Source organism: Lampetra fluviatilis, chromosome 20 (genome assembly GCF_964198595.1).
Source record: "Lampetra fluviatilis chromosome 20, kcLamFluv1.1, whole genome shotgun sequence".
NCBI classification, from domain to species: domain Eukaryota; kingdom Metazoa; phylum Chordata; class Hyperoartia; order Petromyzontiformes; family Petromyzontidae; genus Lampetra; species Lampetra fluviatilis.
Genome location: NC_136294.1, coordinates 6,375,605 through 6,402,702, shown reverse-complemented (window position 1 = coordinate 6,402,702; position 27,098 = coordinate 6,375,605). Strand labels below are relative to the sequence as shown.

Below are 27,098 nucleotides of genomic sequence, written 5' to 3'. Positions count from 1 at the left end.
GCTTCTCACGGCTCTCCGAACCTCCGAGTGAAGGCTGCGGTAAGCCTCCTCATTCTATGACATGGGATGCTGTAGACGATGAGAGTGGGCCTGTCGTTTTTTCTCAACCAGCCTGAAGACCTCTGTCAGCCAGGGTGTCTGGGGAGGTCTGGACTGTGTACCCAAGCAGCATTTGCAGCTGCATAGGCCACAGTCCTAAACCTCGCCCATTTCTGCTCGACATCTGGAGGAGTGGGGGACGATGCCAACCCCAGCTGCAAGCGATGATTAAATTATCGCTTGCAACTTTCATCAGCTAGCTGAGACCAAGGCCACCTTGGGTTTGAATGGGGCACTGGGTGTACACCCACCACCGGAGTGGAAGAATGGCAGGCACATATTACAGATGACAAGTCGATGGTCAGTGGGCAGATCAGCTCCACGGTAGTTACTGGTGTCAAGGACATGGGCCCGCAGCCACTGTTCCATCACTACGTAGTCTAGCAGATGTTCTTGCTTGGACCCGGCATGCATCCATGATCTTGTGTGGATGCGCCGATGTCGGAACAGCATGTTGGTATTTACAAGCCCATGAGTTGCACAAAAATCTAGCAGCCTCCCTACCGTTGTTGTTGAGCTGATCTGGCCCATGCCTTCCAATCATTCCAGACCAGGTGACGGCATCATGACCAATTCGGGCATTGAAGTCGCCCAACAGCATTACTATCCCTGTGACAGGAGGTCATAGAAGCCATCTGACTCATCGGCCTTGCCTGCATCCCTCCACGGATGTTCGTCTTTGGTGGGGTCATAAGTAACCACGACCACCACTCCTCGCCTCCGGTAGATGGGAAGGTGAGCCCAAAGTAGTCTGGGGCTTACCGCTTCCCATACCTCACTGCCACGCTCCCACGCCCCCTTCATTCTTTTGTTCAGAAGAAGAGCCACTCCCTTTTGTTTGGTAGTCTCCTGCCCCGAGTAGAGAACTGTCCACCCCTGACCGGACCTCCTAAATACCACAGAGATCCAGGCGATACCGGTCCAGCTCCCAACAGATGAGTGGCAGCCTCTCCTCCGCAGTGACCATTCGAACATTCCAAGTGGCCATTCGAAGTGGCTTTTTGTTGTTTCTGGAGGAGCCCCGAGGGTAAAGATTCAATCTCCTGGCTCCGCCAAATGGGGTTTGACCAGGAGACGTCATAGACACAGGTCCCCCCGGGGTTTCCGGCACAAGCTTATTAATTAGATATTTTATACGTGGTTTTGTGGTAATTAATTTAAGGTGGAGGGGTTACCAGCACCTCGCACCCGTCCAGAGCCCCCATTTGGCCGCTGTGGTGATTACAAACGGCCACCACAGCATTGCCGTCCGGCTCCACGAGGAGGTAGGGGGTTGTTTTTGCTGCACAATTTCTAAGGGCGCGGTGACAGAGACCTATTGTTCATCATGACGTCCTTTTTACTTTGATGTCTCAATAGCGTTACGGAGATCACGTGATGTCAGGGTCCTGCCTTTGTAATGAGGGTTGTAAGTTGACGTCGAGGAGGGGGGAGGAGGCGCCTCGGCCCCCCATGTGGAGTGACGTCAGCCGCTAATTATTATGAATGGGGGGGGGGGGTGTCGATTTGAAGGACGTCACCTGTTAATGATTATTAATGAGGGGGGCTGTTCGATGTGGAGTTGCGTTACCTGCTCATGATTATTAAGGAGGGTGCTCATGTGGAGTGACGTCACATGCTCATGATTATTAGTGAGGGGGGGTCCATGTGGAGGACGTAACCTGTTCATGAATATTAATGAGGGGGGCTGGTCGATGTGGAGTGACGTCACGAGCGTTAAGGACATACATTCTTGGGTGATTATCGTAGGTATAGATTGCGAATCGGCACGTTCTGTTTTTCTGACAAACCTTACTAATTGGCTATGTCGGGTGGTCGAGGGTTTCACGACACATTTATACATTTACGCGATATAACCCAAAAAACCCTGCTATGGGTGATATTGGTCGCGAAAGTCTACGTGTTACACTGAATGTAAAGCCCTCTGTGGCTCGCTCCATATGGATGCCACGACGACTGCTCAATGTTCATCACTCTGGCTCCCAGAGCGCCCTCTGCTGTGTTAGCTGGGGGGTGTTTGGCCTTTATTGGTCTGAGCTAAGTTTTAATATTCTGTTATGATGGGGTTTCTTGTCATTTATACATTTGACTATTGGCGAGGATTGCCGCGAAATCGTTTCTCGTGCTACGATAACACATTTTACAGTTTGACGATTATCGCAATATCAGTTTTCCATCACATTTGTATTGAAGCGTTTTGGGCTTCACTGTACCTCATCTAGGGGGTGAGGGAGAAGCGTCGTCCAGTGAGGTGTACTTCTTTAACATCTCGCCACAGTGGCCAGGAGATGTTAACTACCTCGCCTGGTATACAGGAGGTCGTGGGTTCGACCGCGACCCTGACGCCTGTATATTTGGTGTTTGCATATTGGCCGTGGTCGCGTGGATTTTTCTCTGGGTCCTTTTCGATTTTCCCTCCACATTTACGATCAACATGTGTTTAGAGTATTTAGCTGGTATACATTTTCACATGATGATAAGCCACTTCGTTGGGCTAACATTTGTGGCCAGGTCGCTTCTGAAAAAGAGCTATACATAGCTCAGTGGGTCTTACCTGGTAAACTAAAATTAGTTTATAGTTAGTTGTCGTATCATGCCTCGAGTTTCTTGGCTGTCTGCTGGTTGGGCTCCTGTCCACCCTAACAGTAACTGTTGTTGGTGACTGCTGCAGGCAGTTGCCACCGAAACTAGCTGGGTAACTGGCTAAACGCAATTTTCCGCGTCACAAACATTGAATTGCAATGACGGAAGGAGCTCGAAAATGAACACTGTTCATTTTTAAATGTTTAAGCATTTTAATTTGTATTCAAATTAATGTGATTATTTTGCCATAATATTCTGCAGATCTGAGAGAATATAAAAAAAATCACCAATACATTAACTTGGCATATTATTACATAAAAGCATCTTAATTTTTTTTTACTTTATTGTGGTTTATTTTTATTATTTTATTATTTCCCTTCTACGTGACTTTACCAAAAGAACCAACAAGATGAATCCCTGCAGCCGCGAAAGCTTTAAATCTAAGTTTACGTAAAAGCAGATTACTTTTAGTTCTCCAAGTGCAGGATTGCGAGAAGAGTGTGAACATGACAGCTATCTTATTATTCTTGTTGCAGAGCAACGGCATCTATACGAGTGTGTGTATTTATATATGTCGACATTTGACCAATGACAATCACGATGTAATGCTGTGTGGCATAACGTATGAAAACATTATTGTTGGATCTCTCCATACGATATAACGTTGCATCAGCATATTACACAACTCTCATCTGAGTGGACGCAAGTTTAACCCTGTTACCGTTTGCATTTGGGCCTGCGATCGACATTACTTATACACATTAATGTTGACGAGCTTTGTTGAACTGCATAAGATTTACTTTTTATTCTTTGACACAAACTCCATTTCCAGTGAAGTGAGTTTTCTCATTTGGCACTTGCAGCAATGAATAAAATGACTTGCAGTTGTAAGACTATGAGAGTTGGGCTATTTCACTATACAAGTAATTGATTACCAACTATCGTTTTTATTTGTCGACAAATCGAATAACCTCTCATCTCGTGTGTGCCGCTGGACGGGAGGTAATAAGCGGGACTTGGTGACGCCATCGGCATCATCAGCTGCGTCATGCGGGGGGGGGGCGCAGCTTGTCGGGATGTGGGAGTGCCTGCAGGTTTTATTGGGTTACCGAGTACCCGTCTACAAAAAACCTCGTTTGGGTTTAAAACAATACAAACGAGATTGTCCTAATGAAAGGAAAACCAACGGATTATTGACCAGAATCGGTGCGCCAAATTACGGCAGGGGTGAATCATGACGCGCCTTCCGAGGCAGAAACAACAACATTAAGAGAGCTCCGAAAGCCCCAAGTGCCCACGCTAGAGGGCGCCGTTTGCTTAAAGTGTAAAGTGATTTTTGCTGACTTGGGCCCACAAACTCCTGCAGATTAATTAAATAGCCCCTGTGCTCCAATATGTGAAACTAATTGTACACGATGTGCTTTACACGAGTTGACTTTTTCTTATTTACATTAACAATGTAACGTGTTTTTTCTTCTTGGGGACTTGGTTGGTTACGAGACCTTTTTTAAATTAAAGTGTGCCTTATTGACAAATAGAGCATGCAATATTAATGGCAAGAGTGTTCCACAATTATTTCAACACACTCTTATTTATGATCGGTGCTGGCCATGTGCTAAGTAAATAAAACAGCTGTAACATAAATCTAAGCATTGCTGCAATTCCATGGTAGCTTTGCTAACTGTTTTTAAAACACCGACTTGCCAACCAGATATAATGGTTGATGAAAAGTCAGCCACACGATAACCTCCCCTAAGGTCTTCGTTTTTTTTCCATCAATGCCCATGTGCACTTGGCTATTCCTGTTAAATGTTCGCAGCATTTCGTTAGTTGTTCTTTTGAGAACCTGCCAATGTCATGAAACTGTCGGCCACTACCAATCCTGCATTGTGTTTAAAGGTCACTCAAGCTGACCCGGGATGCTCTAGGGAGCTATGAATAATGCGGAATGCTAGAGAAACTTGCACACATGTACATTTTATATCGCAGTACTTTTACGGTTCTATATTTAGATAATTCTACTCGGTTTATTTCTACTTAAAAATGCAGATTTGTTTTGGGATCTGCTGATAGTGTCCACATAACACTGCCTTTGCATGTGTGCTTTAAATGCGTTTAAATGCTATTTTTCATTCATCCGCATTTCTTGGCCCAAATAAAACATGCAAATTGGAAGAGCAGAACCTGCTACCCCAACATGTGCACACTGAACTCCAAAGCCCAATGTCTAAGTAAACAGGTTTAAACACGCAGAACATATCCATCTTAATGAGTGTGCGCGTGAAGACAAAGGAATTTAGGTCGTGACAGGCAATGATTAAATCACCCGCAATATGCCCCATCCTGTCAGACCTCAAGCTAAGCAGGATTTGCCTGGGCCATGGATGGGTGACCACCATGCACAAACAAATAAGGGGGTATAGGCATTGTGGGTAGTAGAGGGCACTGCAGCAAATTCCATATTTTTTCTAGATTTCCCCACCTTCACCAACCTGCATTGACCAGCGTGGTGAAGTATGGTTAAACAATCCACATGACCAACATAGCTTGAAGGGAGCCCTTCTCCCATTGGTGGATTGAGAATGGCTGACATTTGTTGTGCTTTTACCAAGTTGTTGACTCATGCATTCGTATTCACTGCAGAACACTGCAGCATGCCACATGTTCCTGAATTACCATACAAACGGCATTTGAGGTTGATTATTTGCTTTAATATAATGTTTCAATGTCATGTCCGTAGCCTTTTCAGTTTCCTGCCGAAATTCTGGCGTCTTATAGCCTGGCACCAAATGGGTTTTCCTGCATATCCGAACAATCATCATCGGCAATTACATATTCACATCGGCGATGCGACATTCCTCCTAGGACGCTACATCACCATCAGCAGTGCAAGATACTTTGAACTTTTTTTTCCACCATGATCTTTTTTTTACTTTTTCCATAAAGCATCTTGCCATGTGGTTGTATCCAGAGGCTATATAACCACCTGATTTTAAAGGCAAACGTTTCTCCATGCCGCAGTTCTTCAAACCTGGCTGTATAAATGGTTATTTCAAAAGTTTGGTTGCATTCCCAAGAGATACGAATAAGTGGGATAGTTGGGACAGAGGGGCATGACGTCGATTGGGCGAGTGTGGAGGCCCTCATCCGGTAGGGGATTGGTCATGGCTGATGACGAGGTGAGTGTGAGCCTGGGAGAATCGTATACAACAAAAGGCACACCAAATAAAACGTTTTATAATTTGTCTCTTTAAAAAAAAACCTGTGTTTGTGTCAGATGTTATAATATAACAGCGGATGCTATCAACATTGATGAATGGAACACGATCCTTCGGGCAGGCAAACCTAACTGTTTTCAGCCAAGGAAAGTAAAGCAAATACCATGTCATTGTTATTATAAGCATTCTCATGACATCCTTGACAGTAAAGGTACTGAATGTTCCATGCCATTTAATGGAATTACCAGCATTGTATTTAATAGCCTGGCTAGATTTCCTCCAAGCCGTTTTCCGAGTTCCGTGCGATTGAAGACAACGATAGAATGTATTCATTGTATGGTCTGTGGGCCAATATGTATACATACCTAAGTGATTGAGGAAAGGTTTAAAGTGATTATTTTTCCTATCCGTAAATGCAGTTAACTTCAATCGCTATTGTGACATTTAAAATGCAGCTGCCGCTACGTTGTCTGCTTCCGTAATAGAACTGTGAAAGGATTTTGATGTCTTGTATTGAATGGTCAATGTCTATTACCATCCAGTGTACCCTGGTATTTAATTATATGTAATAAAACCATGAAGCATTCTAAAGTTGCTTTCAATTTCATGTCCTAAACTATTATTGGTATTAGGTCTTATGAGCTAACTCATTGGATACAAAATATTTTAGTGGCAACATTTCACAATTAAACACGAGTGAGTTCGTATACAATTCCTATTTCCATAGTTATTATCTGCATAATTATGTTTATTAATTTTTGGTTTGAGTTTGTTCTTGTTAGATTGTATTTACTTCAAAGAATAAACTTGGCAATCGCATGAATATGACCATAATTGCATAAATTAGTCGTATAATGACTTAAGTCAAATAAATACTGCATACACACGTAGCGCGATTTTTCTGCACAAACAAAAATGCTAAAGCAACCATTTATGCTGTAAATATTATTTTAAAAAATAATGAAGAAGGACCTTTCGGACTAACACAGTGATTCACATTGGCATGCACAGTTTACTTTACGTTTCCAAATTTAAATACTCGTGGCCATTCTACTGACAAAATAGCAAGTGGACCTCCACTGTCAACTTTACTAAGCATTTTTTTTCTGCTGCAGCTGCCATCATAACAACCACTTCTTACAGTACAATCTGCTGGAGCTTCTGTGTGTACCGAAGTTCACATTTGAAGTGCTGCCATTGTCAATTATTTTTCTTCCATCAGCAAACCACATTCTTGTAAAATGGAACTGCAATATCGTCTGTGTAACTATTGTGTGTGTGTGTGGATTTGGGAGTGGTAGTGTCATGGTTAGTGAGCTGCGCGACGAACCCATTGACCGAGTTCAGTTGCCGCCTACGGCCACCAAAACCAGTGACAATTATCTGAACCAGTCTTAGGGCTCCCCTAGGTCGACTCGGCATCAAATGAGTAACCTGGTGCGGTGTGTAAACATCGCCACTGGGGAGACAAAAACGGACTGGCGTGGTGCTGGCCACCCACCCCCTCGTGTGCCGTGCCGGGCCTCATAGGTGCTAAGTAAAAGCACTTGCGCCGAAAGTCTGTTAAGGCTATAGGGGGATCTTTTGTCTTTGTGTGTGCGCGTGGAAATCCCGAGTCCCTTTGGAACGAGCCCGTGCGCTGGTGCGTGTATCTGACGTTCGCGGCACGTGACGGTCTTCCCGCTGCAGGACGTGTGCGGCGGAGAGCCCGGCACTCGGGCGAGCGGCTTCGGCGCACGCCGCTGGGCCCATGGAGGAAGGGAACGGGCAAGCGTCCAACTTCACCCTCACGGCGGCCACACCTGAGGTGAGGCCGCACTTCGAGTGCTCGGACGGCTTCTGAAAACCACGGACCTCTACAAACCCCCGTTTAGTCGATGAACCCAGAGCAGGCAATTTCCCCTATTGGCGTCGTGTAAAGGTGGCATATATTTTTGTGTATTCTTAGGTTTTTTTCGGTAAAGTCACGTAGATAAAAAATGAAAATTAATAAAAGTAAAATTAAAATAAAATATGATTTTATTTTTATTTTACTTTTATTAATTTGAATTTTTTATCTACGTGACTTAATAAAAGTAAAATAAAAAATGATTTTATTTTTATTTTACTTTTATTAATTTGTATTTTTTATCTACGTGACTTTACCGAAAAAACCTAAGAATATGAATCCTTGCAGTCACGAAAGCTTCAAATCTAGAATATATTTTAGTGGTTCCAATGTCTTTACGTGGCCAATGACAGCGAATTTTGTGATAACTCTTTGAAGTGAGTGGGTTATCAAATTATTAACTCTTATCAGTCGTATACATACATCGGTACGAACTAAAGTTTCACTACCTTCGACGATATAAATTTTTGCTCTGGCAAATTAGTCTTGTGACAAAGCAGGTATTTTGGAAGTAAAGGTTTTGGGGTGTCTTGATGTCAGCCCAGCGCAATACCAATGACACAATTATATTAAATGGCAAACTACAGTTTACCTGGCAGAGTTATTGTCCACCTGTAACTACCTCTGGTGGACAAAGGCTTTCTCGAGTTTTTTTCTTCTTCATCTTTTCCTTCCTTTACCAAGTTAAGTTCTCATCCAGTAGTGGTCACCGCCAACTCTTACGATTCCATCTCTTCCACTGCCTCCCTCTGCCCCGCCCCCTTTTGCCTGCTCTCTCCATGTCCTGGAGCGGTGGGCGTCAATCAGGACTTGTGCCAACCAGTCGGTTGCAATGGGCCGCACGCAACTCGTGCTCGAGGACCCATGAAAGGGCCGGCGTACTCCATTGGTCACTGCAAGCATCTTAGTCTCACCAATCGGGTACTAGAGGGGAACATTTTTTTTTCCGACCTGGCAATGCTGCGTTTTTAATGTTAGCACACTCATTCGCTGCTGTCCCCTGCATCTAACACAGACACGCACACCTTCGATTGACTGAGGTGTGTGTGTGTGTCAATGTGTGGTCCCTTGCCCAAGGGATTTGAAAGGTCTATTCTGCACCACGGAAGGAAAAAGGTTCACCACGCCTGGCATGAATAATTGTCAAAACCTTTAAAACAATTGACTTACGTTTAAATGCGGTTTTTTTAATTCATAGAATGTATTATTCCCACATCTGTAACTTAACGTTTACTGTAGGCTTGCCACGTGTGTGTTCTTTAATTGCTCCCAGTATCCTATTGCTGTGGACACTTTCCATGCACACGTGCGTTTGGAGCTCTCCGCAGCTCTCTCCACTCGAGGAGCAATAAGTGCTGGGATCCCATGACCTGCTGTGACGTTGCATCAGCAGCGGTCATCTGCCAAACAGGCCCGCCAGTGGCCAAAGAAACAGATGGGATTAAATAGCTGCTGCAGTGCGTGCGAGGGCTGCTTGCATCTTTCCGACAAGTAGAAATACGAGCAAATTAATTACTCTGCACCTTTTGCTTCAAAGGCCTCTCGTTATGTTGGAAATCGGCTATGTCCACATGTTTCGCTTTGCCTGGTGTAATGCAAATGTTCAGTATTTTGGGGTGTGTATAAGGGTTAGTTTTTGGGTTAAAACATACAATACAGTTTACGTTTATCTAGCGCCAAGATGTAACTGCATGTGTCTCCAGACGCTTTGCAAAGAAAAAAACAAAAAAGGCATGCTATCACATTTAGTGTCATTGTTTTGGGTAACATCTGTGAAACATCAAGTCATATTTAGAGCTGTGAGCGTAGAGGTTTTCTTGAGCAGATCCCTTGCATATGTCTATTCCCGCACTTTACTGCCCTGTTAAACAAACGTAGTTTGTCGTTTTGTTTAACACGGTAAGTATAAACGGATACTGTAATAAATGAAATATGGGCTAACACGAGCACAAGTGGCACTTTACACTTGAACATGCTTTGCACGTGTGTGTTTTTATGACAGGGATTAAAATTTTTAAATCTGTCGATGATTTAAGTTGTTTCTTAATTTGGTTACTTTAGTGTCAAATTATTTTCTCTGAGATGCTTTAATACAAAGCAGTTACAACGAATGGTCTCAGTGGTAATGATTTAATGATAATTATTATTAAATGCGCTGGCCTTAAATTAGATTATTTCCATTTTACATCACGGTTGTATGGAAGTTACTTCAGCAAACCACTTTAACATAAATAGTATCTGCTTTCCTAAAGCTTTTTTTCCAAAATTATTTTAAAGTGAATTCTGCTTAAGTTCAATGTATGCTTTGAAATAAAAAAAATGTGGTCATGGCATTTGAAAAGAAAGCTTTATGTACATTTCAACAGAAGCCTTAAAACTCTGCTGGTCCTTTTTAATAAAGCAATACAAACAACCGACGTGATTTTGAATAAACTCCCATGTGCTCGAATTCTATGCTAGCACACATGAAATGCTGTCAGTGTTGGTTTAAAACACTGTGCTTTATTGATATTGTATGTGTACGGTAACAGGAAAGTGATTGGTTCTTGAAATAAAGGAAACTGTAACCTTCAATAGACTTTTTGTAAGGTACAAAATTAACCTTTTTAAACCTTTCAACTTTCGGTTATTTTCCATGTCCGTAAATGAAATTCAAAACTTATAAACGTTATTTCAAAATTCGCAACCTACTTATAAAATGCTACCTCATACCTGTAATATTGCTCCGAATTTTCACGTTAACTTTGTGTTGAAATTAAATTGTAAAGACTTGAATCGTCACCTTCGTGATCATCGCCGTGATCCGTGATCACGGCGATGATGAAGGCCGCCTCATGCCGACTCCTTCCCTCGTTGACTTGCGGTTCTGCGTTCCATCTAGCCCCTGCATGCGAGCCGATCTCATCGCTCCATCTCCACAGATGTCGTCCCCCCAGTATTCCCGACTTTGGCCACTTTGTCGTCGATCTGGACCACAGGATACCGTGTACCCTTTTCTATAGAGATGTATGCCACCCAAGTGCACTTACTTGAACAGCCGATATGACGTCTCTGAATCACGTATGTTGCCTGATGCATGTGTTTCTCTCTATCTGTCTTTTCAGTGTAATTACCAACATGAATCTATCGACGCATCTTTGCGTACTTTTCAGATTTTGTTTTATAGTTAGGTAGATGCCTGATCCATTTTAATGATTTTTACCAAGTTTTTAAGTTATGATGGATTGAATAGCTGGGTATTTATATTCTTGGTTCTTTCGGTAAAGTCACGTATTATTTTATTATTTTCCTTCTATGTGACTTTACCGAAAGAACCAAGAATATGAATCCCTGCAGTCACGAGAGCTTAAATTCGAAGCTGGGTAATTGTAAATTTATGTTTTTTGACACAATTTGTAGTTTGCTCAAGTATTTTTTTAATGCCTACCAATACGAAATGAATCGTATTTTTTTCATCAGCTATAAAATGGAGATGTAATTCACGGATTGTTGCCAATGGGATGGACGACCTCTGAGTAAAATCTTAATAAGAGATTCATAAACCTTACGGCTGCGTAGAGTTCCCGTGTTGTGCTCTGCGGTGCACCGGTGTGTTTTCCAGTTGTACTACCTGTTCATGCCATTTACCAAATCAATTCAGTTCCTGAAGAAACTCCCAGCTGGTGGGGCTAACCGTCAGAGATGATACTGGATAACATGTATTATATCCCGAAAACACACCAGAGGACTTTTTTCCTAAAATCCCCTGAATGATTGCATCAGTTTCCACTGGTGTTCTCTTGCTCTTTATGAATTGAATGAGGGTTGAGGCATTATTCTAGGAGTAATATTGATCGATGGTCCTGTCAATTTAATGATGCACACAGCAATTCTTTCCGGTCTGGAGGCTTTTTCTCTTTCATCCTCCCATCCTGAAAAATGAGTTGTTTTCTGGGATACATGAGTTTTTTTTGGCTATAAAGATCACGTGGCTTGATTTCTGTCTTGTTTATTAGGTTATTCCTGTCATGCCTTTTGGTTTTATCTGGTTCCCTCGGGGATAGTGGACAACATGCGGTAACCACCCCGAAAACACACCCAGAGGGGGGCTAGTCCTTTTAATCGCCTTTCAAATCTTGACGTCCGGCTCCCCTGCTCGTGCCGCTTTTTACGATTCGCAACTTCCCATCGTCGAGCAAAAACGGTTGACGGCTGAACCCTGTCCTTCACGACACCAGCAGGAGAGCAGCGGGTCGGACTCCACCGACGGGAGGTGGGCCGTCGACCCCAAGAGGAAGAGCTACGACGCCGTTCTCTTTGACGTCCTCAAAGTGGCCCCCGAGGAGCTCGCTGTAAGTCCAAGCGCATCCGCGAGCACGCGTAGCAAACACTACTGGACGGGTAATTTGGAGGTCGCCGCCGCGCACGCGTCTTGCACGCGGTTCCGTCGATCCACGGAAGCGCCGACGTGCGATCTTGATGAGAAGACCACAGTCCTGCAAATTGAGGCCTCCCCACTCCCCTCCTCCCCTCCTCCTCACCCCCCACCCACGTGCCACAGTTGATGTGAAACACAGCACGTCTGTGCGAGCCAAGCAGACTTCCGTGCACCGCTTCACCGACACAATCCAACGTTGTGCAGCTGGCTGCTTATTGCGCCTGGGAAATTAAAAAAAATATCACGAATCCTATTTTCCTCTTACGTGTTCTACATGTGACACACGGTGCTCTGGACGCACACGCTGAAATGTGACGCGCATCGGGAGAATATCCCACACATCACAATCAGAATCTTAATTTAGCTCGGAGAGATCCCATCATAGATGTCCAATACGGGCGGGTCACAAAGTTACAACAGCAAATATGATGGTACTTTTGAACGACGAGCTGTTTTTGTTACAATACAAACCAACTGCTTTGTTTTTTAAATAAATATTTTGCCGACAAGGGATGCTGTCATGATGTAATGGTGAAGCACACTGGACTTCCAATCCTAGAGGTCAATGGTCTGATTCGATCTCTTTGCACGTAAGTTGAAATGGAAACTTTTTTTTTAGATCTCTCCACCCAGCAGTGTGAATGGGTACACTGCACTTAGTCGATTGGCAGGTCGCGGTGTTGATTTTGGGTAGAGTGTGGGTACTCCCACCTCTTATGAGATCGATCTATTGATCGATCAATCAATGTTTATTCGTTCCACGGAAAGTCCCATTTCTAGCTAGTTATACGACTCGTTTTCAAGAGATCTGTGGTGCACCAGCACAGAACGACAGTAACATCAAAGTGATCCGTACGGAGGAACAGGGAACAACGGAACAGAAAGCGCCAGAGGTGCAGGCAAACACAGTGGTTAAAGAACAAAAAATTGCAATATAAACAGAATAAACAGGCATATTGCACGTTAACACGGACGAGGAAATGACTGCTTGGAGAGGAGATGACGGCGAGATGAAGTGAAACACGATCGAACGAATGGAACAATATAAGCATCACGGAAATGTGAAAAGTAATAGCCAACGGGATTTTTTTTACACACAAGTGTAGCTGAGCTGTGCGTTTTATGAAATAGTGGGACTCTGGGACTCCCTCCAGAGGGGTCCTACTCCCAGCAGTGGCATAAGCAAAAAATTTCAGGGCTGCACCTTTATTCCTAATATTGCACAGTATATGTGTACCGTACCGATTAGCAAATGACTATGAAGTCGCAAACATTTCGTAAATGAAAGTGATTACTAAGTAAAATCCGACTGTTGATATTGGCCCATTGTAAATGAACAATAATATGAGTAACTCAATAATAAAGCAATGAATACATATATTAACATATAAATAGATAAATGTACTAAATGAACACATCTGCAAAATAATGCATCACTAAATACACGAATGAATACAATATAATACTGTGTGTGAAATCATAATTACGTGGATATCAATATATGTAAAACAAACGAAACAAAAATGCATGTGAATCATTTATAAATGTACATCAAAATGTTTGGTGATTTTTTTTCTTTCTCCTATTTAATATTCATTTGTTTATTTTTTTTTCAGAGCCAGATAACACTCATGGATGCTCCAGTGTTCAAGTCCATCCAGCCGGAGGTAGGGATCTCTGCGTTGGTGGTTTTACAGACATTGCGTAATGTTTTGGGACATCCTGTATCACGAGCGAAATATATACAACAGTATAATATTCTTTTTAACGTTCAATAATAAGTAAAAGCCAGGCTGGGCAGGATCTGGTGAAAAGCTTAAATAAGCCCCTGCAATTCACAACAACACGATGTGTAGTATATTTATAATCCTTGAAAGGAAAGCAGAAAGTAGGTTATATACACTCAACTGAAGCCAATACATGTTCAACTAAGCATAACAGAACGATAAATAAACTAAATTAAACAGCAGATGTATTCATGCATCTAAGCATAAAAACAGAACAATGCATCTAAGCATAAAACAGAACAATAAATGTTGGATGCTGCCGCATTGAACTCGCAATCTAGAGGTCTTGAGTTTTATTTGATCTCCCGGCTCGGCACTTGGTACGCCAGCCAAACTTCTTCATTGCACTCGCCTCTGTCCACTCGGCAGTCTAATAACGGGTACGGCCACGGTCGATCTGCATGTTGGATGTGATGGTGTAAACTCGTAGACACTCTCATATCTGGCCAGCGTGGCAGAATTGGGTCAAAAAAACCCTCGAGAGAGGTGCTCTCTAAGGCTCCTTTTTAGTGGAGGCCCTTTCACCACCAGTGACATAATGGCAAAGCAAGAAATGGCACGGCTGTACCCTGAACAACTTTGCTTAAATATACCGGAGAGCTTTATAATTTCTATTAACTCGTGCTTTTTTTTTACATACGTACATGTACTGTGTAATGAACTTGGCGGCGAATGTGTGCAGTTGTTTTTGGATTGTTTTGTTCATATCACTTGTTTTACTGTAACCTAGTTTTTAGGAAGTAACCAGGTCCCCATTGAAAATTATTATTTATTGTCCAATGGGTTTTACCTGTGCCAAATAAAACCTAAACCTAAACATCAGTGGCGAGTATATCTGAACGGTTCCTGGACCTCCCCACTTCATAAAGCCACACTGGCCAGTGTGGTGAAGTATGGTCGAACAATCTTCATGACTGAGAGCAATGGGGAGGCTTGAAGGGGTTTTTATTCAGCAGTGAATTGACAACGGCCTGTATTTATATTGTTAGTTGTGTTATTAAATCCTGAGTGTAGCTGTTCCACGTATTATAAATGGTTTTGAACATTTTATTCAGGCCCTGGTTTGTAAAAGCTTGAATGATTGCATCCATTTCCACTGATGTTGCCTTGCTTTTTTAATTGAATGAGTATTGAGACATTCTACGATTGATGTGGAATATTTAGGAAATAGGTTGAGTAGTTTTGATTGATGGTCCTGCCTCTAACGATGGCCACTGCAATTCTTACCGGTCTGGAAGTTTTTCCTCTTTCATCCTCCCATTCTGTAAAATGATTTGTATTTTGGGATATATGACTTTTTTTGCTATAAAGACCACATGGCTTGATTTTGCTCATTTTATTAGTCTGTTTCTGTCATGCGTTATGGTTTTATCTGGTTCCTTAAGGGATACTATTTGCAGATAACCGTTCATCACCTTTATTTCTTCTGCCTTTACGCTCCAATTGCTTGCTTTGACACCTTCAATAATTTGTGTGCTGCGTTCTCTTAATTTAATTCCTGGTGATATTCTCTCCCAGTCATTATAACAACCAACAGTAATGAACTGCAGACAATGATTTAAGAACTAGGCAAAGAAGGCAGAATGGCTTAGGATAAATGGGTAAAAAAAGCATTGTGCAACGCATTTGCTTTTGTTGGAGGGACAGCTGAAAACACACAACAGTTTATACCCAGGCCAATTATTGAATGCAGACCAAGATCAACATTTATGACATGACAGGATTATGATGTATAGCTGGAGGTTCTTCATCCAGCAGTGGATGAATCATGATTCGTTTATTATTAATTTATTATTACATTTGTTTACCCACGAAAGTCTCACTTAATCTCAATTTTAGGAGGTTCCTGAAAAGTTTTTGTACGAGGGAGCAATGTTGCTACATGTCATCTCAATTGAGTAATTTTCAGGTACATTTTCAACGTTGTTTTTTTTTGGCAATACCAAGTACATTCTATTGTTTTTTTGCTATTGGAGGACACCAGAGAACCTGGTGGAAACCCATGCCTAACAGGGAAGAACATACAGAATCAGAATATGTATTTATACTAGAGGAATCTGATGAGCTACACAGCTCTCTTTTTCACAGATGTCCAGGAGTTTCACTCCACACAGAGGCACTCAAATCAGGAATCGAACCCAGGAACTACTTACCGTGAGGCACAAGTGTTAAGACTGCTTTACCATGCTGCCCTAATCTTAACGTGCTTGGATATTAACTTCCCTTTGTATCATGCGAGATACTCTTGTATGTTTACACTTGATAAAAACTGAAGTTTACGTTTATACATTTAGAGATTGCACGTAGGAATATACACGACTGGCATGTACAGTGCTTGCACAAACACAGGGGGTACACGTGTGTACAGCGACCAAGTCATCGTAGGAAATCCAGACACTCCATGGAAGATGTGGGCACTTTCTCCATGAATGGAAAATTAACGAGAGTCCAGTTTAAATTTCGATTTAAAGCTTTCGTGACTGCAGGGATTCATCTTCTTGGTTCTTTCGGTAAAGTCACGTAGAAGGGAAATAATAAAATAATAAAAATAAAATGTAATAAAATTTGCAAGGAATCATGCTTACATTAACCACAATACTTGCAGTCAAATGCAAACAAAAAACAATACTCTGATAATTTATGCATTGTCTTTGAAACTGATTGGTCCACACCAGAGACAGCTTTCTTTAGAGCCTCGTCTCATATGGTGTTCGACCAGATGACGCCAAAAGGCGCACAGTTCAAGACAACGCACTACCAGAGGAATGAGAGCTCGGGGTGTTTTTTGTTTGCATTTGACTGCAAGTATTGTGGTTAATGTAAGCATGATTCCTTGCAAAAGGTGTCAGTTTTGTTGCCAGAAAAAAGGGGAAAAACCCTATTAGTATATTTGGGTACTAGCAAAGGAGGTCCCCATGATGTAGTTGCTCACCCCGAGCCCTCATTACTCTGGTAGTGCGTTGTCTTGAACTGTGCGCCTTTTGGCGTCATCTGGTCGAACACCATATGAGACGAGGCTCCAAAGAAAGCTTAGCTGTCTCTGGTGTGGACCAATCAGTTTCAAAGACAATGCATACATTACCAGAGTATTGTTTTTTTTTGCATTTGACCGCAAGTATTGCGGTTAATGTAAGCATGATTCCTTGCAAAAGGTGTCAGTTTTGTTGCCAGAAAAAAAAGGGGAAAACCCCTATTAGTATATTTGGGTACTGGCAAAGGAGGTCCCATGAAGAAGAAGTAGACCGGATGGAGAAATATTAATGCGGTAATTATAAAAAAACGGTGGGATTTGTGAATACGAATGCTCCCGTCAGGGTCTGCTGGCACGGCTCGGCGGTTTCCTGAGGCGGGTGGAGTTGGGTGCAGCCAGGGGGGGGTCAGCGTGAATGGATGTTCGGAAAAAAAAAGATTCTCCGTATAATCACTGGCGCTCCTCCAAGCCTGTGACTTCCACTCGAGTAAATTATCAGATTCCAAAACCAGCTTAAAATGTTGTTTATATATTTAAGTCGTTTTTTTTATATACTTGTATAAATTCACAGCTGACGAAACCATTGTCATGACGAGAAATCACATTTTTTTTTTACGTTTTATTGTAGGACATGATTTCGGATTGTTACCGGATGTGACATCTGAAGTTTCGATCCAGGTGTTGGAAGCTTCTTCAGGAACTGAATTGTCGCCAGGGTAGTGTGATTGCCTATAGCCAGATTGCCCTGGATGTGCCAGATATTGTTGAAGTTTAAATGTTAAGCAGGGTCCAGCCCGCTTGATTCTTGGATGAGAAGATTCCTGGTTTTTTACCAGTTACTATTACAACTACAAATTATATATTTTTTTAGTAGGTAAGACCCACTGAGCCTTATAGTTCTTTTTCAGAAGTGACCTGGCCACAAATGATAGCCCAACGAAGTGGCTTACCACGCGGAAATGTATAGCAGCCAAATACTCTAAACGCATGATTCTAAATGTCGACGGGGAAAACTGGAGGACCCAGAGACAAATCAACGCGGCCACGGGGAGAGAGACGCACAAACTCGCAAATATACAGGCGTCAGGGTCGGGATTGAACCCCTGAGCTCCTATATGCCAGGCGAGGTAGTTAACATCTCACCACCGTGGTGCCCTTGTTGTTGTAGGTATGAGGCTACAAGGTGGTTAGGAGATGGCAGTGTGGAGTGCGTATTGTGGGTTTCCCCCGGGGTACTTTGTGAAGTACATTTTCCTCCTACGCGAAAGCCAAACACTCGTTAATGGTGTTGATCATAATCCCATTTCTGCACCATGCTGCTGAAAAGGTCTTGAGACTCAGTAGTGAGGCTTTCCTGTGTAAAATAATTAAGCAGCTTAATTTGTTTTCTTAGCTTTCTACATAAAGTGTACAAATGCAGTGGCATGAAGTGCAGCTGTTCCCTCAGGGTGCTTTGCAATCTGTCATCCTGGCCAGGTTTTACTCAGTCTTAATGCAGCTTAACGTGGCAAGGCCACATGCTCTTGCGTTTATTTCTGATAAATCCACAAGCAACCTGACCCATGCTACACAGCGAGTTGCATTGCAGAGGGCACACCTTCACACTTTCCATAGCCGGTCTCGGTGTGCAAGGTGCAGCCGTGCAATTAATGTCCCCCACACCACTGCTGATGGAAGGACCTTTACTGAAGAACGATAACCCTTCCAAGAGCTTCGTTTGTTTCCTCAGCCACGCTGGCCAGACGTCTTGGAGTCGATGGGAGTACCCACACTTTATCCCACCACTCACGACCTGCCGATCATCGGCTAACTGCGGTGAACCTCATTGGAACCTCCTTTGCCAGTAGCAAAATATGATAATTGGTTTTTTTACCCTTTTATCTGGCAACAAAACTGACACCTTTTTTTACAAGGAGTCATGTTTGCATAGACCACTACCTACGGTCGGAATGCAAACAAAAACACAACTCTGATAATGTATGCACTGTCCTTGAAATTGATTGGTCCACACCCGAGACAGCTTTCCTTAGAGCCTAGTTTCACATGGTGTTGGACCAGATGACGCCAAAAGGTGGTGAACCTATTTACTACAATTCTTGTTGCACAGAAATATTGGGAAATGAATAAACTTGCACCACTTTTAGAACTGCATAGCCCGTCGATGGAATGGAACAAGGCGACTTATGAATTGCAATTCCAGTGTGCGACCCATAAACACCACTGTCGTGTGCAACCGGTATAAACTTGTGTATGTACCTTTTTGTTTCATTTCACAGCTTTGGAGTAATTTCTATTCAAGTAAGAGCAGCCGCAGGAGGCAGCATGTTGAATGAAGCAGCCTGGCATTTTTCAGCTTTCCCAAAGAGCTTCGTTTGCCAGCGAATAGCCAGAACACTTAACGCACTGCTCTTCCTCCGTAGCCTTGGAAAAACTTGGGCATTGCCCAAGCGAAGGACCTTTGATTAAGCCAGGAAGGAAATCACTCGAGGGCAGTGAGGAGAAAGGAGCTTATGTAGAAGTTTCCTTTTGCGCAAACATAAGGATTATGCTTATCCCACACCTGTTGTTAGCCAGGATTATCCAGTGGGAAGGGATTTAGTGGGATAATGTTTCTGGGAGGTAAGTGGTAGCACAGGTGATAGTATTCTCCACTATGCAAGAGGGTAACAAGGTTCAAAAGGTCAAAAGGTCAAGTTTGGGTGGAGATGATCCATTGCACGTGTGTGTGTGTGGTTTTACAAGTTAGGCCTTTGCTACTACAGCCAGCATAATTTGTGCATGTATATACACGTGTATTTTTCTGCATGTACATTTAGAGTTATTTTGTCAAGCCACCGTTGGACGAGTGGCTGCCTCATACCCGTACAGGCTGAGTATAGTTGCAAATACTATTTTTGCATAAAATAGCCAAACAAAGTAATGCGTTGCTCTTAATAGAAGCACATGGCAAGTAAAACGCAATAGCTGCTTCACAGCGAAAGGTTGACTTATTTAGAATGTTGCACGCCGCCTCCGAACGCATACGAGTGTGAATGTTAGACAGTACTTCGAGTTCATGGGACCATTTTTGCAAGAGTGGACGTTCTTTTTTTCAAAGCCCCCCCATGTGTACTTCAAGCCGCAGGCTTTAGTTTAACTGTTCTGGATCCACACATCTTAACCCTTTTGAGTTGGTCCTGTCAAGTATAAGCAGTTGTGTGGCGTTGCCACACTGATTGAGCAAAACATGGGGATCTGGCTCTGGGCTCGGTAGCTCTGGGCGAAGTGAGAGACCTCATGTGTTACTGCTCACCCTCCTCCACCGCCTCGTGCTCTGCACACGGATGGTATTATCGTTTTATTGCAACACATTCCTGCGGAGGAAGCTGGTAGGAACGTTGGGTTGCTCGGTCAATGGCCAGGGTCAACGGCGGCGTGGTGTATTCCGCAAATATGGCCGACTGTGAGGGTGGGCACAAGCTGGTGTGAGTAGGATAAACGTTGAGTTTTATAAGGGAATCACGGGGTGACCAGCCCCTCCCCACCCAGCCCCGCCCCTCCCCACCCAGCCCCTCCCCACCCTCCCCTTCCCACCCAGCCCCTCCCTCCCCACCCTCCCCTCTCCACCCAGCCCCACCCCTCCCATGCACGACGGACACAATAATCCCCTGTGGGCCGGTGTAACCAGGAGGTTTCAACCAGTAATCACACTGCACTGTGTAACTTAGGTTTCGGTTTTTGCAATGTAATTAATTATAGTGTGAAACTAATAGCACTTAATGGTGCTGCATTTCACAACATTGCTACATGGTAAATCACAAGAAATGGATGCTCGCCAATGTTTAGGTCATGCTCATGTGAAGCTTGCATGTTGTTGTTTGCTTTGCTGTGGGGAAATTAATGAATCATAAAATGTAAATATGCAACTTACTTAAACACCATTATGTAAGAGTGGCAATCTACATTTCGCTGAAATTGATTTGCCGCTTATTCAGAGTACGATGATTGAGGCTGTATCCACAAGCCTGACAAAATGTTTATCTTGTGGAGGACCTGTAACAGAGCATTTGATTAGCATTTAAAAGACTACTGATTTAGTATGGCCTTTGGTTTGGTATACGGCGCTAGTAATACACATCTAGCCCTTGGTGAAATGTGAACCAGATATTATTGCGTTTGGAGCGAGCGAGTCTGATGGCTATGCTAATTATCTTGGATGAATACGCTGTAGGGATTCGGAGCGAGGAACATTTAATTTTCGCAACGGATTATGTTTCCCTGTTCCGAACGGGGCCTTACTACAGCTGTGCATTCTCATTGCTTAACTATGGCTTGTAAAACAATACCGAATGATTGATGGTGCTGACGCAGCGGCTTATTTGTAGACATGCCATCATCTCCTCTGCTAACAAAAATATATACAATAATCCTCAGACTCTTGGTAATCAAATGTGATCTGGTTTATTTATTTTATTAGTAAAATACAGTATTTTTTTGCTGTAATAAAGCTTTGCATTGCCAAGTTTAAAATTAGGTCATCGAGTACAGTACATTGATAGTAATTATCTCGACAGTGATTCATAATTAGTTTATTTTGGGTTAGATCGTGGAGGTGTAATGTCAATTAAACATGAAAACCTGTTGATAAAATTAACTAATCTCTTTAGTCTAATGGGTTTGGTGTTTGGGAAGAAACCTGATTGCTCGGAGGAAACCCACACACCAGAAGTCGCAACCGGGTACCCGATACCCGTACCCTACCCGATACCCGGCTACCCGTACCCGGCCGGGTACGGGTAGCCGTTTGCGACCCTGGTGCGGCCGGGTACGGGTGGGCCGTGAGTCACTGGTGAGTCACCGTTTGTCACTCATTTCCCAACGTCTTGTCTCTTCTCACAATTCAAGTTCCTAGAATCAACCCACCCGCGCCTGCAACATGGCTTCATCTCAGAGGTCGCAATCGGGTACCCGATACCCGTACCCTAACCGATACCCGGCCGGGTACGGGTAGGGTACGGGTACAGCCGGGTACGGGTAGCCGTTTGCGACCCTGGTGCGGCCGGGTACGGGTAGGCCTTGAGTCACTGGTGAGTAACCGTTTGTCACTCATTTCGGGTAGGTTACGGGTACGGGTAGGGAACGAATACCCGTACCCGGCCGGGTACGGGTACCCATTTGCGGCCCTGGTGCGGCCGGGTACGGGTAAGGAATCAAAACCCGTTTGCGACCTCTGCCACACACAGGAGGAATAATACTCCAGTTTCTGCACAGATAGGTTCAAGAATTAATTGCTGGAATGCCATATCCTGGCTACTTCGCAGCTCAAGGCAATAATACCTGGCATTCTTAGGTACTAACCAGGCTCAACCTCTGCTTAGCGCCCACGTTTGGACAAGATTAGGTACATTCAGGATAAATTCATCAGCAGTAATATCTCCATAGTTTCAAAGTTAGCAACGACAATATATAGAGTAGAAGTTCGCAAACGAACCAGCAGACGGTGCTCTATCAAAAAACAATGGTTGCTTTTGGCAGAAACACTTGCATTGTCGAGGTCTACCAGGGTGGACAGATATGAATGGTAGTCATCGTTCATCAACCAGTGGCGCTTGTTAGGATTCAAATACAATAATTAACGGTGGGTGCGTGCGAAGTTGAAACATCGAGGTGCTTGCTCGGCTGGTGGGCCTGGCTGGCAAGATCTTGCACTACGTTGGCCCAAAGTTGTTTTTGGCAGAACACGGGTTTGGTGTCTTTAGCCCACGAAAAAACATACGTTCCTTTGCAGGAGACGGGTTTTTTTCCGGCCCGTGTTCTGCACGTGCTTTTACCCCGGAGACCCACGGACGGTACCGCTTGCAGAACATTTCTTGACGGCCATATACTTCATACCCACTGCGTCATTATACTCACATCTTACACACTAACCCCGAGGCAACTGTTGTTAAGTTTATTTGACCTATCCATGAGCACAGTGCGCAGATGTACATTTTACTTTCCATATCAAATCAAAAGCTATTAATCAGAGTGGCTGGTGACTTGCGTTATATCGCTATTGCTTTTGCAGAGCCTGTGAAGTTACTTCTAACGCTGCCTGTTTGAAACCATAATGCAATCTGAAAACCTGAGCTGGAAAATACATCTGGTTACTCACATCATTTCTCCCCAAAGGGACCTTTGTAAAAAAAAAATATGGCTGATTTACTATGGATGAGTTTCGGATTTAAACTTTCAGATGTTTAAGGAGAATTTAGGATCTTTTTTGCATGTTTTGATCGTTTACAGGGATGTGCTGATGTAATATGTCTTTGTGCTTACAATAGTGACGTCACCCAATGAGACGTCACCACTTTCGGTGGGAACGGCATGAAAGCGACATCATATTAGTGACGTGACTTCCAGTTTTCAGATTAATCCAAAGATGAAGACTGCACTCCTAGATCACACTCTTTACTTTGAAAATGACAAAGTGTTTATTTAATATCGTTAACTGGTTAATTAATCACATTTCTGAGCTTCATAGACCGTACAACTCTTGCAATATTTATTATTGAAAGACAATATCATACTTTAAAATAAACTCGCCAAGAGCCTAGCTTTTACACCAGTGATTAGACATGCAGCTGTCTGGGATGTTTATTAGCCTTTTTTAAGGTTTATACGTTTAATATCTGTCCAGGAGCCGTGGTTTCATAATGCCACGTTGGCAAGATGGAAACTACTTCGCCTGGTATACAGGAGATTGTGGGTTTGATCCTGACCCTGATTCCTACATATTTGGAGTTTGCATGTTCTCCCCGTGGTCGCGTGGATTCTTCTCCGGGTCCTCTGATTTTACCCTCGACATTTAAAATCAACATGTGTTCAGAGTATTTGGCTGCTATAAAAATTTCCAAACAATAAGCCACTTAGTTGAACTATCATTTGTGGCCAGGTTGCTTCTGGTTTAACACGTAGGCTTTTGCAAACCAATATTATTCGTAATAAAGGTTTTTGGGTTAGATCGCGTAAGTATAAATGTGTCGAAACCCTCCACCACCCGGCACAGCCAGTAAGGTTTGTCGCGTAAAGAACGCGCCAATTAGTTACTACTTCAGCCAACCGGTCTTTTGGGCTTACCTCGGAAAAGCAAAATTAAATCAGCGTTGTTAAAATACCAGTGTGCGCTGACGGTGTGAGTTTGTCACAATTACCTTCATTCGCAGTGTGCTTTGAGAGCCTGCCGGACCACGCTGAGCATTGCCGTGTGAGGCAGGTCTATTATCGCGCGATTTTACCATGAGGCACGCAACTTCGCATTACACAGGAAAACCTCTGTGGCTGAGACCCAAGTGGTGTTCCCCATATTACCTTACCCAGTTGGGGTATAAATAACCCTCCCATGGACCCTTAAATGGGGAATTGAACATCACTGTGACGAGTGCAAGAAGTATTGGGGTCCTCTGGTTTTTCCCTCCACATTTATAAATGTGTCTTTAGAGTATTTGGTTGCTATAAATTTCCACGTGATAAGCCGCTTCGTTGAGCTATCATTTGTGGCCAGGTCGCTTCTGAAAAAGAGTTGTACATAGCTCAGTGGGCCCTTACCTGGTAAAATAAAAATAGATTAGTTTATGATAATAGATTTTAACCCTTTTTGCTGGCAACAAAACAGGTGTTAACTTGTTAAAACACCAAACTGAAACCTTTTACAAGGAATCATGTCTGCCTTAACCACAATGCTTGTGGTCAGAATGCAAACAAAAAACATACTCTGATAATATTTGCATTGTCCTTGAAACTGATTGGTCCACACCAGAGACAGCTTTCTTTTGAGCCTCGTCTCAAACGATAGCTCAACGAAGCGGCTTATCACGTGGAATTCTTTAGACCTCTGGTCTAACACCGTTTGAAAACCCTATTATCATAATTTGGTACTGGCAAAGGAGGTCCCATAATGTAGATGAGTTTATATTCTTAGGTTTTTTCGGTAAAGTCACGTAGGTAAAAAAATAAAATTAAAATTTATAAAAGTAAAATAAAAATAAAATATTAAATAATTTTAATTTCAATGTTTTACCTACGTGACTTTACCGAAAAAACCTAAGAATATGAATCCTTGCAGTCACGAAAGCTTCAAATCTAGATGAGTTTAGTTTTAGTTTATAGAACTTGCTTGCGGTGTCCTATATACATTCATAATGTTGTATTTTCCACAGTGTTTGAAACAAGCATGCAGTGTTTGGGTACAGTTATTTTGATATTTTACATAATCTTTCATGTCACTGTAAGTAATGGCCATTATATTTGAATACGTCTCGGTGATTAATACTTCACAGCGTTGCTTTGCATGTTTTCATTGTATTGAATTTACTTGAAGAAGTACCCTGTTGTGTAGAAACAATGGTGTATTTGTATACGTTATTGGAAAAATACTAATGAGTACATTTAAAAAAAATCTAAATTTGTTTTACATTTCAATGTAGTTTTGGCTAAGACTTTGGCGTCTTGGTTTATCCACTGGCAACCTTGACTCGTTGTTGATCACCGTTTGACTGCTGCAGTGTAACTCTCGAGCCAGAATGGGAACGGTTGTTTAAGCACAACGAATCCCCTCCTCAAATGCGAGCATCATTCCTGGGTCCATCATCTTGTCTCGGGTTTGACATCTTACATCGCCTTCAGCTGAGGATGGACAGGGCAAAACAAACAATCGCGATTTTGGGAAGGTGATTTGCGTTACGCGCAAAAGCTGTAAAGACGCATTGTGCGAAACTTGAGACATTGACTTTCACAAAAACAGGACCAGATCTCAGGACCTCGTACCGTATTGAAGATTCGTGCAAGGGTTGGTTGCAAGATTCCAGAACATTTGCTTTCAGGTTTGTTTTCACGTGAGGAGTTATATTTAGTCCACAGATGTGTGTTTAAGTATGTTACTATGCACTTTTGGGAGAAAAAAAAACAGCCCAGTTGAAATGCAGTGGTGTATGCTAAGCAAAATATATAAATAGTAGTCGTGAATTATGTCATTGAAACACTACTATATTTTATTTATGCGCCATGTGTATGGGTAAACGGCACATGCTGAACATAGGGAGTTAATTGTTTTGAGATACAGGACCACGTTTGTTAAATATGTAGTGTCTAAAAATTATTAACATTTTTATTTGGGTTATACAGAGCCCAGGTAAAGATCGATGGTTTGCATTGAAGGCTTGGCTACACACGAACGAGTTGTTGATTTAGATTTTTGTTTATTTTAAGAACAATTTAACACTTAGAATTTGAATAGTGCAATGTATGCAAGTTGAACTTTTTTCGCACCGTACGTATCCAACCGTGATAATTTAATTGGAGGTGTGGGAAATAGGCACTTATTATAAATTATGTCACATTCATTACGATGGGTGTTTCTATGGATAATACATTTTCTTTAGATATTAGTAATCATTTCTCAACATCCCATCGTGAGATGCTTTTATAAATCTTGGAACAGCTTTGCTTTGGTAAGCCCCCTATGCAAATGCAACATCAAATATTCACACTCCCAGGCTTGTCGTTGCATTAAGTGTGTCTGATCTCGATGGTTTTGTTGCTTTCATTAACGAAGAGATTGTTGCTGTTTTGGGGTACAACCATTCCAGTGTTCGATTCAGTGAAACAGCCAAACATGCACCCACTTTATTATTTGGTTCTTTCGGTAAAGTCACGTATAGCGATAAAATAATAAATTAAATTAAATACTAGCATACGACGTTTCGATTGCAGTATTTAATTTAATTTATTATTTTATCTTTATACGTGACTTTACCGAAAGAACCAAAGAATAATTCCTGCAGTCACGAAAGCTCCAAATTAAGTATGCACCCACTTTCCCTACTGCACTTGTGTGCAGCTGATAAAACATTGTTACACCGTCGGGCAAAGGCTAGGGTTCCACTGATGTCCTGTACATTGGTCGTGTTCTTCAGACACTCAAAAGCACACAAACTCCAAGTTCTCTGCCTCGCATCATGCTTGCCCCTGTTCTGAGTTCAGCTGTTGACATTGGAAGTGTATCACGTGTGTGCCTTTAGCGTTGACCCTGACAAATCACGCTTGTCCTGCATGTCTCAGCTCTGCAAGACCTCAAACGTTATTCAGTGAAACATCTGCCACATCTGTTGTTTCCTTA

General features: G+C 42.7%; 1 protein-coding gene across 4 annotated transcripts in view; it reads left to right on the top strand.

The window, feature by feature from the left end:
• The window catches only part of LOC144937905 (ras-specific guanine nucleotide-releasing factor RalGPS2-like), a 193,056-nt gene that overhangs the window by 38,548 nt on the left and 127,410 nt on the right, over positions 1–27,098 (top strand). For 3 of the 4 annotated variants that reach the window (XM_078865497.1, XM_078865498.1, XM_078865499.1), the window contains exons 3-5: positions 7,590–7,707; positions 12,006–12,119; positions 13,822–13,872. In XM_078865497.1, the coding sequence (XP_078721623.1) occupies positions 7,590–7,707; positions 12,006–12,119; positions 13,822–13,872 (283 nt within the window). The remainder of the gene's footprint in view (positions 1–7,589; positions 7,708–12,005; positions 12,120–13,821; positions 13,873–27,098) is intronic. The other variant, XM_078865500.1, reaches the window with a different exon arrangement.